Source organism: Sturnira hondurensis, unplaced genomic scaffold (genome assembly GCF_014824575.4).
Source record: "Sturnira hondurensis isolate 20B ecotype Veracruz unplaced genomic scaffold, ASM1482457v3 Scaffold0021143, whole genome shotgun sequence".
Taxonomy (NCBI): Eukaryota; Metazoa; Chordata; class Mammalia; order Chiroptera; family Phyllostomidae; genus Sturnira; species Sturnira hondurensis.
Window position 1 is genome coordinate 27,467,164 of NW_028093774.1, and position 15,047 is coordinate 27,482,210.

The window sequence follows — 15,047 nt, forward strand, 5'->3', positions numbered from 1 at the left end:
TAAGATAAAGCCTTTTGCCATGACTATTTATATTTTCTATACACACAAATAAAAGCCTCTTCAAAGGAAAATTTTCCAGCCACAATGTAATTTCCCTCACTTCGGTGCCCAGTAACTACAGACCAAAACATGGCGCAAAAAGGCTAAATAAAAAAGAAAACAACAACAAAAACCCCATGCAGTCAAATAAGCCAAACATAGTATCTCCATGCATCTCTTGCACAGAGTAAATGTTTAGTAAACCATCATTAGTTTGACTGAATTTCATGTACAGAGACAAAAGCGATGCCATTTTTTGGTGGGACAACACTTAAAATAAACTCTTGGCCAATTTCAAGCACACACTACAGTATTATTAACTACTGCCACCATGCTGTACATTAAACCTCCAGAGCTTACCCTACATAACTGGGCCTTTGTTCCCTTTGACCAACATCTCCCATTTCCTCCACCTCCCTTTCTCTGGTAACTTCTGTTGGACTCTGTTTTTATGAATTTGACTCATCTAGATGGCATATGTAAGTGAGATCATGCAGTATTTGTCTTTTGTCTTATTTCATTTAGCATAATGTCTTCCAGGTTCATTTGTGTGGTCACAAATAGCAAGATTTTCTTCAATTTTATGGCTGAATAACATCCCATTACACACACACACTTTCTTTAACCATTCATCCTTTGATAGTATGTCACATAGGTTGTTTCCATTATCTTGGCAATTGTGAATAATGTGGCAATGAACAAGGGGATAGAGATAGCTTTTGGAGACAGTGATTTCACTCCCTTTGGATATATATACTCAGTAGTGGGATTGCTATATAATATGGTAGTGCTATTTTTTAAAGGACTTCTATATTGTTTTCCATAACAACTGTACCAATTTAAGTCCCACCAACAGTGCCTGAGGATTCCCTTTTCTCCACATTCTCAACACTTATTTTTTATCTTTTTGATAACAGCCATTCTAACAGGTGATAGTTCATTGTGGTTTTGATTTGCATTTCACTGATGCTTAATGATCTGTTGACTACTCCTGTCTTCTTTTAAGAGATACCAATTAAGGTCCTAAGTCCACAGTGTGTGTTTTTCTTTGTTGGTTTTTTGCTATTAAATTCCTTATACATCTCTGGATGTTAACCCTTTGTCAGATACATGGTTTGCAAATACCTTTCACATTCCATAGACTGCCTTCTCATTTTGTTCATTGTTTCACCTGCTGTGCAGAAGCTTTTCAGTTTGATATAGTCCCATTTGTTGATTTTTATTTTGGTTGCTTGTGCTTTTGGTGTCATATCTAAAAGAAATCACTGCCAAGACCAAGTTCAAGGAGCTTTTCCCCTCTGTGTTCTTCTAGCCTTTCTATGGTTGAAGAACTCACACTTAAGGACTAAGAATCCAAATTCTAGGGATTTTTCCAGTCCTCTCTAACAACATTCCTTCTCTAGGGAAGAGTTAAGCCACAGATAGCTCCTATTTCCAATAAAGAAAAGTCAGTAAAAACCAAAGGAATGAGCCAGCTAGGTTAAGTTAAATTTTATTGTGCTCTTTATATGTTCTAATCATAACACTAAACAATTTTTAATTTGTTTAAAAAAGTTGCAACAATGAAGAAAAGTAATGAAGAAAAGATTCACTAACAATGCAGTGAAAGAATTTCATCATATTGGAAACAATCTGATTTTACTTCTCTAAAATTATTTTTGAAACCAAAGCAAAAAAGGTAATAAAGCAAATAAGAGAACTGAAATACTGTATAGTGGTAATTAAAATGAAAACTCTGGGCATAGTTAATAATCATGAAAGAGAAAGCTAAAAAGCATTCTCATTTTTAAAAGCCAAGACTGAAAATTATTGTCTCTTAACATAATAAACAAGAAAAGTTAAGATAGTACTGAGGCGTCCTTTCCACAACAGGCGTTTGCAACTAGTAAGGACAATAGGATAGCGGGGGCACAGGTGGGCTACTAAGTGCTTCAGAAAATCAATTTCCTTGTGTGGAGTTTACAAAACTTTTAGTGTGAAAACTTAATGGAGAAAAGATTTCAAGATACATAGTTTACAGACTTATCCTGATAGACTGAAGCAAAGGCAGACAATTACTATACAGGTATAGAGGAGGAAAGCTTATCTTCGTAAGTACAGCAACAATTGGCCTGCTTTAAATGCATTCTCAACACTTTTGCTCTTTGCCGAGAAGTCTCTGTTGAACATTTTAAAGCCATTTCTAAAAAAAATGAAAATTTTACAAATTCAGTAGAATGCAACAAATAAATGTGGTACATGTCTTCCACTGAGGGCTTTTGAATCAATATTCTGTCATCTCTAGGTATTCCAGGCGGTCTCAAAAAAACACCTCTACCCCGGGGTCAAGAGATGTGCACACCACAGCAGTCTTGGTAGTATTTTAAACTGCTATCATACAGGCCACACAGAAAAGGCAGAGAAAAAATGAGATGCATCCAAGTCTAATTCTCTCATTCAAAAATCTTATGTAAACAAAATTACTTCCAATACTAGAAAAGTTTAGTTACCCAAGGTACCAGATTCCAGCAATTCTACATAAATGCACAGAAGATCTCATCAAGCATCTTTAATTTTTCTCTCTAAGTTTACACCCTTATATCCAGATCTCAGAACCAACATAACTGGTCATGTTAAAAACATCATGCTTACAAAATTAAGGTTGAATTTCAGAAAGGTCCTCCACCATCATTTCACTTAATAGGACCCATTAGGCTCTTTTTCCTCAAAACCAAAACACAGGATGATATGGTACACACTCTTTAAAAAAAAAGGAGGGAGAAGGAAAAAGGGGTAAGGAGGAAGTAGTATGGAAAAAAAATAGGGAAGGGAGGAAGAAAGAGAGAGGGGAAGGAAGGAAGGAAGGAAGGAAGGAAGGAAGGAAGGAAGGAAGGAAGGAGTAAAGAGGAAGAAGGGGGAAAAGGGGAAAGAAGGAGAACAATAGAAGCAAGCACCAGAATGGTTACCCTGTTTTACATAGGATCAACTGAAGAAGAAGAGAGCAGACACAACCAAGAAACCCTGGTTGAAACTTTGTTCTTGTACAGAAGCTGCTGCAGATGTTTTGTTTTGCTTTAAATAAAAGTCAGTCACACTGGGGGGCGGGGGGCTGGGATAGAAGTAAAAGACAGAAAACTGTACTTGAACAATTAAACAAATAAATTCTTAAAAAGCCAGAATAATTTACATTGTTTGCCAGCTCTTCCATTCTGCAAAGTGCTATTCTTTGAGGTACTACTGGTACTTATACCACTTTTCTATGCAGTGTTTTTTTTTTCTTTTAAATGAAACCATTAACAATAATTAAACCAGATGTCAAATCTTGCTACCTCTTCTCTGGGATAGAGGCTGTATTCCATTTCTCTGGCAGCTAGCCATGCACCGAAAATCCAATGTTAAGCGTAAATTTCTTTGGAATCCCCAGTTCTTTTTTTTTTTAATTAAAAAAAATCCTTTCTCACTGCTTCAGTTTAATAGTGCTCTAACACTGTTTTTGCTGTTTACTTTTAAATAATTTAAGACCCACAATAAATTGCAAAAACAGTACAGAGAGTTACCGTGTACCTTCCACACAGTTTTCCCCAATGAGAACATCTTACTTAACCACAGTGCATTAACCAACATCAGGAAATTGACATTCCACAGTACTATTTAGCTAAAATACAGGCACTATTTGGGCTTAACCAGTTTTTGCATGCACCCATTTTGTGGGGGCATGGCATTATCACATTTTATAACCTGTACAGACTCATGTAAGCACTACCACAATCAGGATACAAACTGCTGCATCACAACAGAAATCCTCTTACACGGCCCCCATTATAGTCATACCCTTCCTCAGAACTTAATCCCTGGAAACTGCTGATCCGCTCTCCACAACAGTAATTTAGTCATTCTAAGAATGTTATAAATGGAATCGGACAATAGTTAGCCTTTTGAAATTGGCTTTTTAAAATCATTTTGTGAAACTCTCTTTGAGGCCTGTCCAAGTTATTGTGGGTATCAACAGTTCATTCCTTTTTATTACTGAGTAGTATTCTGTGCATGGATTATACTAGAGTTTACTCACCCAGTGAAGGACATTGGGTTTTTATGTTTTGGTTATTACAAATTAAGCTATCATGCATGTGCATGTACAGATTTTTGCATGAACATGAGTTTTCATTTCTCTAAGATAAATACACAGGAGTATAACTGCTGGATCTCACTGTAAAGGCATGTTTAACTATATAACAAACTACCCACTGTTCTCCAGAATGGCTGTGCTATTTTTACACTAGCATGAGAGAGCTGGTTGCTCTATATTCTCAGTATTTTTTATTTTAGCCACTCTGATAGGTATGTAGTGGTATCTCATCATGTCTATAAGTTGCATTTCCCTAGTAGTTAATGATTTTGAACATCATTTCTTGTGCATATTTGTCATCCAAATAGCTTCTTCAGTAAAGTTGTATTTTCAAAACATTTGCCCATTTTCTAATTGGACTGTTTCTTACTATTGAGATTACTGAGTTCTTAACACAATCTGAATGTAAGACCTTTGTTGGATATATGATTTGCAAAGATTTTCTTTCCCAATCTATGGCTTGTCTTTTCCCTTCTTCAACATAGTCATTCATAGATTAAATTTTTTAAATTTTGACAAAGGCTAATTTATTTTTTCTTTGTGAACCATTCTTTTTGTGTCAGAGTTAAGAAATTTTAGTTTACGTCACAAAGATTCATTCCAACACTTTCCTCTAAAAGTTTTATAGTTTTACATTGATAATTATTTTATGCCAGACTTACTACTTAAGTTAATTTTATATAAAGTGTGAGGTTGGGATCAAGGTTCTTTATTTCCCTACAAGATGTCCAATTATTTCAGTACTATTTATTGAAAAGAGTGTTTCCTCCACTGAATCGCTACTGCACATTTTTCAATTGCCCACTCATATATTCAAAAGAGATAAAAACTGATATTCAAACAAATACATGTTGAAGAAGCATGTCTATCTACAGCAGGGCTATTCTCATGTAGCAAAAAGCGAAAACACCCCAAATGTCCATTAACAAATGAATGGATGAAAAATTTCTGTGAACACATATAATAGAATATTATTCAGCCATAAAAAGAAATGAAGTACTAATACATGCTATACATGGATGAAACTCAAAAACATCATGCTAAGTGAAAGAAGCCAGACAGAAAAGGTCACATATTAGATGATTCCATTTATATAAAATATTGAGAATATGTGAATCCACAGAAAATGCAGATTGGTGGTTTTCAGGGGCTAAGGGAAGGTAGAATGGGGGAAGGTGGAGGGGGGAATGCTTAATGTGTTATCAGGTTTGCTTTTGAATTGGTGAAATATTTTGGAACTAGATAGAAGTGGTTATTGCATAGCCATGTGAATGCACTAAGTATCAATGAATTGTTCACTTTAAGATGGTTAATTTTATGTTATATAAATTTCACCTTGATAGAAAAAAAGTTAGCATACCTATGTAGATCTATTTTGGACTTTATTCTGTTCCATTAATATATATATAAGTATATCCCTCCTCCAATACCATATACTATCTTAATAACTATAGCTGTAATTTAAGTTATATTAGAAAATGATTCTCCCAACTTTATTCTTTATCAAAATTGCTTAAGCTATTTTAGTTCCTTTGCCTGTCTATATAAATTCTGGTATCAATTTATATATATATATAAATTCCAGAGAGAGAGAGAGAAAAAAAAAATCCTTGGGATTTTCATAGGAATTGTGTTAGCCTACAGATGGATTTGGAAAGAATTGACATCTTTTCTATCATGAGTTTTCCAACTCATTAGCAGGGAATGTCCATTCATTCATTTAGGGTCTTGATTTATTTCATCAGCAATTGATAAGTATCTTTACCTAAGTATTACATTCTCATTTTTCAGAGCAACTGCTAAGGGCATTGTGTCTTAAAATTTTGGTGTCCAATTGTTTCTTGCTAAGATGTAGAGATATGATTAGTTTTAGTCTGCTGATCATACATCTTGTGACTTTGTTAAATTCACTTATTTGCTCTATGAGTTTGTTATGTAGTTATTGTTGTTTAGTAGATTATTTGAGATTTTCCTTGTAGACAATCATGCACCTGCAAATAGGGATAATTTTCTTTCTTTCTACTACATATGTCATTTATTTCCTTGTCTTGCCTTATTGCACTGCACAGAATTTCCAATAGTGTGTTGCATAGGAGTGATGATAGTGTTCATCTTTGCCTCATTCTTAATATAAGGTGAAAAGCACTTAGTCTCTCATCACTAAGTATGATGTTTACCTATAGACTGTTTATAAAACCTACAGGCTATGAAGCCATCTGGTCCTGTACTTCTGTATGTTGAGAGTTTTTTGACTACCACTTCAATTTCATTGGTAGTAATGGGTCTGTTTAGATTTTCTAATTCTTCCTGGTTCAGTCTTGAGAGGTTATATGCTTCTAGAAATTTATCCATTTCTTCTAGATTGTCAAATTTGTTGCCATGTTCCTAGTATTCTTTAACAATTCTTTGTCTTTCTGTTTTGTCGGTTGTAAACTCTTTCATTTATCATTTTATTTGGGCTCTCTCTCTCTTTTCACAAGTTTGGCTAAAGGTTTGTTGATTTTATTGAACTTTTCAAAGAACCAGCTTTTAGTTTCACTGCTCTTTTCTATTTTTTTAAATTTCTATTTCATGTATTTACACTCTGATCTTAATTATTTCCTTCCTTTGCTTTAAGTTTTATATGTGCTTCTTTATCTAGTTCTTTAGGTGTAAAATTAGATTGTTTACTTGGGATTTTTTTAATGTGTTTGTTTCTTGAGGTAGGCCTGTAGAACTAGGAACACCCCTCTTTGAACTGCCTTTTGCTGCATCCCATAAATTTTGAAAAGTTGTGTCTTCATTTCCATTTGTTTCAAGGTAATTTTTTATTTCCTGTTTGATTTCCCCTGTGAGCCATTGGTTTTTTAGTAGCATGTTGTTTACAGTCCATGTATTTATGTTTTTTCCTGTTTCCTTCTTCCTGTTGTCGATTTCTGGTTTCATGCCATTGTAGTCAGAAAAGATGCCTGATACAATTTCAATCTTCTTGAATTTATAGAGGCTTGTTTGTGGCCTAATATGTGATCTATTCTGAAGAATAATCCATGCATACATGAAAAAAAAAGTGTACTCTGCAGTTTTTGGATGGAAGGTTCTATAAATGTCAATTAAGTCAATCTGGTCTAAAGTTACATTAAGGCCATTATTTCCTTATTTTCTGTCTGAATGATCTATCAAATTAGGGAGATTTCAGTTATTTTTTTCAAATCCTCACCCTTATTTCACTCTCCTTATGGGACTCCAAAGATGCAAACATAAAAAAGGTGTTGTTGCCTCCCTACAGGTCCCCGAGACCCTACCTTTTCCCACCTTTCTTCTCTCTGTTGCCAGATTGCTTCATTGCTGTTGCTCTAACTTCAAGTGCACTGATTCTATCATCTGCCATAGCTACTCTACTCTGAGCCAGTTTTTTACTTAAGTTATTGTATTTTTCAGTTCTAAAATTTTCATTTGGTTTTTCCTTGTATCATCATCTATTGCTTTGCTGAGGCTTTCTATTTTTTCATTTATTTCAAGTCTGTAATTGCTTAATGGGGCAGTTTTATTGTTACAGCTTCTTTAAAATCCTTGTCAGGTAATTCCAACATCTGTGTCTCATCTCTGTGTAGTGTTGTCTGCTGATTATCTTTTGTCATCTGAATTAAGATTTTCCCGGTATGATAATGAGTGTTATATTATGAGACTCTGTTTTCTACTTTAGTAGGCAGTCTAACTGTTCAGATTCCTAGTTCACTTTCCTGGGCTGTGGCTCAAATGTCAATTTAACGGTTAAAAGCCGTTTTCACTGATATTTTCTTCCACCCCAACTGTAGGCCACCTAGGGGCCATTCTGAAACTCGGCTACTATATTATACCCGAGTTCAGTTCTCAAACCTTTTTCTGTTTCTGACCAGTTTCACACATGGCACATTCAGAGGTCTGCCTCGGATTCCAAAGAGAGGTTTAAAACTCCGTTTCTTGGATGGCATCCTCTTCCTAACCCCCCTCAACGCTAGTTGGAAGAGAATGGGAACTGCTTCATTACTGCAGTGTGGCTATAGCGGATTTTGTCCAAAGTCTCTGCAGTTCTAATGCCAGTTGGGAGCGGTAGAGGTGCCCTCACTGTTTCAGGGCAGATATGGTGACAAGCCTATTGGTTCAATCTCCACAGCAGTTCACACCCAGGAAGGGTAAGGAAGCAACTTTCCATGACGTTCATCTGGAATAAGGTAGGTCAAAGGGGGACCCAAAAAACCTGGAATCATCTTCTGAAGAGCGGGCACCTTGAAGTACAGGCTTCCCCAGCTAGGTGAGTGTTCTAGGAACCCATTTGTGTCAATGGATCAGCTGGCATTGTTGTGAGAGGCTGTGTTTGGCTTCAGTGAACTTTTTCAAAAACTCTTTCAATGTGTTTGTCCGTGTCATGATAGGTGTTTTACCAGTGCACCTGCCCACACTATGCTGGGTGTTTAGCAGTATTTGACCAAAAATGACAAGATGGCTGTGGCCCACCCTCCCTATTCACCCAATCTCACTCCAAGTGACTTTTTTGGTTTCCTTGGATGAAAAAAGTCCTCAAAGGGAAACATTCTGCCCTGTAGAGCAGGTGAAACAAAAAACAGCAGAAACACTAAAAGGCATCAAAATCAACAAATTTGAAAACTGTTTTGAGCAGTGGAAAAAACATCTCAATAAGTGTTTTGCTTCAAATGGAAGAGTACTTTGAAGATGACTGAAGAGAATAAATACACAATTTTTTATAAATAAATTCTGGGGAACTTTGGCTCCATAAACTGGTATTTTTATTTTTAGTTCCCATCCCCAACTGAGATATACAGGAGGCAAAACAAAAAAACAAACTTATATTTAAGAAAGCAAAACAAAGAAAATTAACTCCATATAGGATTTCTTTTTGTTGTAATTAACAAGAAGAACAATGTATAAAGTGTTTTCTACATCTTATCCAGAAACAGAAGCCTTCAGTTTAAGCCTAACATATTTTCAAACATTTAATGCACATTTAACTCACATCTATAATGCTACTTACTTATTGGCAAACTAATGATTTTGTGTTTTCAGTGGAATTTTGGCTCATATAGGTTCCTTTTAAAAAAACAATAAACCAACTTTTACTCAACAATTTAAATCTTGGGAACAATATGGTACTGTATCTTCTTATATAAGGTAAAAGGAAAGCATAACATTTGTTTGAAGAAAAGAACTCTAGCAAAGAACACTTAAAGAGATTACTTAAAGCCTCTATGGGACGCAGACTTTGAACATAGGAAGGATTCCTTATATTCAAAAGCTTTCTCTCAGGATTCAGCTTTATTTCCTTTTTTCGTCTATTATATAAGTACAACAGGCAGGGCACTGAGTCATTTGGTTGCAAAACCAAACTCAGTGACTGTCCTATCCCTAACCTTTTAAACATAACCAACCCTCCCAAAGTATACTATACGACCCCTCTCTTTATTTCCAATGATTCTTGCAGCTTCAATATATGGTCTCCTTTACAAACCCTGACACTTCCAAACCCAGAAAGTCCAGTCACTCTACTTACTCCAGTGGAAGAAGATTCATACCAAAATTCAAAATTAAAACAAACAAAAAGCAAACAAACAAACCTCCAAATAAGCAAAACCCTACCAACCTCAGGTAGAGCTGAGCAAGAGAAAAATACAAAGCTATAGGGCTATCTTATTGGCAGAACATCAACTAGAATACTTCCAACAATCCTAGATAGCCTCTGATATGCACTGACTTGATAGGAGAAATGATGCTGCTGAAAAAAGGTGTAATGGGGAGAATTAAAAATACGTATGTTTAACTTTGCTGGAATGGAACAAAGGGCTCTTATCCACCTCTATTCAGATGAAGAGTGAATGTCATCTTCAGCCTCTAACAAATAAGGTGTTAAAAATACAGTCCTTGACTTCACATAAACTATAACTACATTCAAAAAAAGACCATGAGTACATTAAATAATTAAAGAAAATTATTTTTCTAAAACTTTTTTTCTACTAAGACTTTCGCGGTTTCCTTGAATACCGAAAATCACTTTTTCACTGGAAAAAAAGAAAAGCGTGAAAGTAAGAATTTGTTAAATAGTAATAACTGAAACTAAAGTTAAGGTTCAAGTGAAATGCTGTTTAGCCAGTGCCTAAAAAATTAAAAAGCCAATGTTGTTTTAAATCATTAGCAAGACTTACAAGTGGATTCTCTCACACAGAACCAGAGAAATCAGCACTGGGTCAAATTTACACTATAGGTAAAAGTGCTCGGTCACTTAAAAAACAAGAGGGAAAAAAACTAAAGCAGTTTCTTGTTACAGTGTGAGGAGCTGAACTATGAGCAAATCATAGTTTAAATACAAATTTTGCTGGGTGAAAACTTAATAAGTATGTGGAAATGGAAGAAACTCAGAAACCATAGTTATTTCCATTTTAAATGAGATGATAGTTCTGCACCACCAGCTGTTTATAGTTCATTGAATAAAGTTCTAGTTGATGGGAGATAATTACCTCTTCTCTATAGGAGGCAAGTGTTTCCTGTTCTACAGACACTGCTGATGAATGGACGTAGGAGTATGAGACCAAGACAGTATGCCAAGATCATTTTGGTTTTCAGTGATCTCTTTAAACATTTGGTTTTCTATTTTTTCCTATTTAAATATAAGAAAATGTGCACCTTAACATATACAGAATCAAGTCACTGGTTATAATTCTCCTTTTAACCATGAAAGGAAAGGAGAGTGATTGGACACAGGAAGCACACACACCATCAATAGAATTGAAAAGGATAGGCGCGTGCCTTGGCCAGGTGTCTCAGTTGGTTGGAGTGTTGTCCTGTACACCAAAAGGTCATGGGTTCAATTCCCAGTCAGGGCACATTCCTAGGTTGTGGGTTCAATCCCAGCCAGAGAGGCAACCAATCCATGTTCCTTTCTTTCTTTCTCTCTTTCTCCTCCCCCCACCCCCCGCCCACTGCCCCATTCCTCTCTCCTTCAAATCAGTAAACATATCCTCTGATAAGGATAAAAAAGGACAGGCATGATGATTTCAACTTGAGTATTGAAGAATTCTACTTATTAAATTCGTTTTCCCCTGAAGACTATTCTATCTGTAAATTCCTTGTCAATTAATGATGCCTCCAATATCCCAGTCCCTTCAGCCATTTCACCTACTTCGAAGGGCCTATCTATTCTATCTTCCCAGTCTCTCTCCCATTTGTCTCTGCACTTCCAATGCAAATTGACACATACCTCAATATTTACCACTTGCTGAATGGTCCTCATATCCTAAATGGTCTCCTTGCTGCTAATGTCTTTCAATACTAACACAGTTTAACTAAATTCTACTTTCAGATTAATATCACTAAAGCACCACTCTCATTATCCCACTCTCATGAGTAAAAATCTTTCAAAAGTAGGTTGTGACTCCAAAATAGAAAAAAGCTTGCAACAGATGAAGAAAAAACGAAATCAATTCTATCTTCACAAATATGTAAGAGTAGATATGCATATCATTAACTAAAAGAGAACAAAACATGAAGAGAATAAATTGAAAGGGCCTGGGACTTGGCGTTTACCCTTGATTTTTACTTCCTATTTCTTGTTAAAATGATTTTTATGCAATAAATAACATTTCAGTGACTACTTACTACTTAAAGCTTAACCTATAAAGCTGAACCTGCACTCAAGGACCTCTGCAATCTGGCTCCCAAACCAAATAAGGGAATTCAAGTAACACTCTTTCTACAAAACTAACCCTCACATCTCCATCTTCCAATGAGGATTTCATCTATATCTCTTGTATAAAATGTAGAACTTCCTATTTTGCACTGCAGTTGTATGTGTTGCACACATGCACAGAAGTAGCCCCCTTTAAGGCAGGGGCCTTATTTTGGCTATCTTTGTATTCCACTCAAGGCATCACAGAGAGTCTGTCTGAATAAGTGCGTCAAATGAGTGAGTAAGTACTCTCAAAAAACAAGGGCTAGAAAGACTAAAAACCAACAGCAACTCTTATTATAATTTTCCTTCTTTTTCACTCAAGCTTATTTCTTTTTTTAAAAGATTTTATTTTATTTATATTTAGAGAGAGGAAGGGAAGGAGAGAACCATGAATGTGTGGTTGCCTCTTGTGTGCCCCCAAGCGGGAACTTGACCTGCAAATCAGGCATGTGCCCTGACTGGGAATCGAACCTGTGACACTTTGGTTCACAGCCCGTGCTCAATCCACTGAGTTATGCCAGCCAGGATTCAAGTTTATTTGTTAACCTAACCTTCTTACCTGAAGATATGTTATTCTCCGCTGGACCAGTTCTGTCAGATCTTTGGCCTCTTTTTCCCTCCAATCACCTGCTCCATCTGTTTGACTGAGGTAGTATAGATCTGTCATTATTGACCTATAAAAGCAAACAACATTGGAGGGCTTACTTTTTTATACTTCATCAGAGGATTACACAACCGTAAGAAGAAAGCAAAATTCTTAATAAAGATCGGTATTCACATTGAACACCAAGGATGTGAAGTTCAATAATCAGTCTCTAACATCCAAGATTTATTACTATTGTATATTTTTATTGGTAAAAAGAACCTACTTCTAGCTAGTCAGCTGTACTTATTCCCCAACACAGAGCTCTACAGAGACTAGGGGGAAGTGGATGCTCATGGATGGATGAAAGGAAGGAAGGGAGGAAGGGAGGAAGGAAGGAAGGAGTATAAGGGAAAGAAATTAAGTTGCAGCCAGGGTTTGAATACTATCTTTTTGTTCTCACTACTGTCATTTCCTGTCCCCTCTTAAATTTTCTCTTTATACTTTTAACACTGAGTGGCTGGGAAAGGGTCAGAGAAAAATTTTGACATAACTCTTAAATGATGGTCTAACCCAAGGGTAAGCAAACTTTTTTTCTGTAAAGGGCCAGGTAATAAACGTAGGCTTTGTAGGCACCTGTTGCTTTTAAAGCAGGAAAGCTGCTATAGAGAATATGTAAATTAATGGATGTGTCTGTGTACCAATAAAACTTTCTTCACAAAAACAAGCTATGAGCCAGATTTGGCCCTTGAGCCATAATTTGACAATTCTTAACCTAAACTAATAAAATGATTATGAAGATACTTCTCATTTTTATGTAGCATGAGCAGTTTCAATTATAATATGGTTAATTTGCTACAAAGTAAACTAATATACCCAGGACATTACATTACCAAGAGGAACTTTAGGGCTGGTGCAGATGGTTTTACTTATAGCGCATTAAATAAAAGTCATGACTTACATTTACCACAAAAAAAGCAAGACCCTTTCTTTCTGTAACAACCCCCACCAATCTATTAACAAGCATTTAGTCAATTTCTAACCACATATCACCCACTGGCATTGCCCCCAGTGAACACTGATCCATCAACTGAGCCACAACCTTTTCTCACCTGATTTCAGCAGTAGCCTTTGAATAGGTTTTTACACCCTGCTTCCACCCTTGCCTACTTCTATCTATTCTTAATAGTAAATTAGAACAGTGAAAACATAAAAGTGAATGTTTTTACCACTTTACATCAGTACTATGTCTTGGCAATTAATTATTCATATCCATTCCAATCTGTCTAGAAAGTGGAATAACCAAGCTTATAACAAAAAAGCCAAACACCAAAAAGAGAAGCACACAATAGTCAACTAAAATTGAGTTTTCTTTTTAAATATTTTTTTCTTGGCATGCCCACTGGAGATCATATAAGGAAGACCAGACCAGAAAATGATGTTAAATTCAAACTAGTTCTTTGATGATTCAATAATGATTACAGGTTACCATCCTGCATAATTTATCATCTTTTGGCCAAAGACATGAGAATAATCAAACAGAAAGTTTCAGCTGTGGCTGAAAATGAAGACTCCACTCTGTGACTCCACTCTGAAATGAAGTCTCCTAACAGTTTCCCAAAAGCTGGAAATCTGGCTGTCCTGGTTTTGACTAAGAAGATATAAAAAAATATAGAAGCGGGGTGGTAAATCTAAAGGCCTGGTATGAAGCCAGGTTAAAGCCTGGGAAATACAAATCCAGGCAAAGTACCAGCAGAACCGAGTTAGTCCTTTGGGGGGCAGTGTATATAGGTGCCTGAAGACAATTGGTAGCATAGAACAGAATCTAGGACTCTGACAGCAAGCCAGCAACTAATCCTTTCCTTCAAAAGCAGGGCTACATTTATGTTCCTTGTATTTTCTGTTAAATTCCTGTTTCTGTATTATAATATTCATAAAACTTTAAATGTTCTACTCTGTTGTCAATTATGCTACTGAAGAACCACAAGAAGAGTATTTTGCTTATGCCTGATTCAAAATGTTAAAGAAAGAAATTCCCTGAGGACCGGCACAGAACAGATGTAATTCAAGCAAGAAAATCCCAAAGTGAAGGAACTAATCCTTATTAAAGTAAATGTCACATGAACTGTAAACAAATGATTAGATATATTGAGTAACAATATTTTTTATCATGCACATTCAATGAAAAGAAAGTCCATTCCCCACTGTTTAGCATCAGAATTATATTCCAAACCAGAAACAATATGTAATTTTTACAGATTTGTGTGTAACTGTCTTAAGACTACTCTTACCTACAGGGATCACTTAAGTCCTCCAAAGTGACTCAAACATGAAGTCAAGAATACTGAGTACAAAAGACCCTTCAATGTCAGGTTTTCTCCTAATCCCATGCTCCCTATCAGTATGATTCCCTGTATTCACTAGCTGACTTCTAACAGATACACTCTCGTTTGCAGAAACCACTGTTGAAATTAACTAGAGCTTCCAGGTTTATCCAAGGTAAATGATTTTTCTTCCTTAACTTGGTCTTCACAATTTTTAGGATTCTCAATTACTGAAGAATATTTTACCTCAATAACATAATTTTCCTTAGCTGCATAATTTTCATAAATCCTTCAATGAAA

The 15,047-nt window shown here is 35.8% G+C and overlaps 1 protein-coding gene across 5 annotated transcripts in view; it reads right to left on the reverse strand.

Annotated features, from left to right (window-relative positions):
• The window catches only part of FUT8 (fucosyltransferase 8), a 231,573-nt gene that overhangs the window by 43,512 nt on the left and 173,014 nt on the right, over positions 1-15,047 (reverse strand). For all 5 annotated transcript variants that reach the window (XM_037031173.1, XM_037031172.1, XM_037031170.1 and 2 more), the window contains one exon: positions 12,400-12,514. In XM_037031173.1, the coding sequence (XP_036887068.1) occupies positions 12,400-12,514 (115 nt within the window). The remainder of the gene's footprint in view (positions 1-12,399; positions 12,515-15,047) is intronic.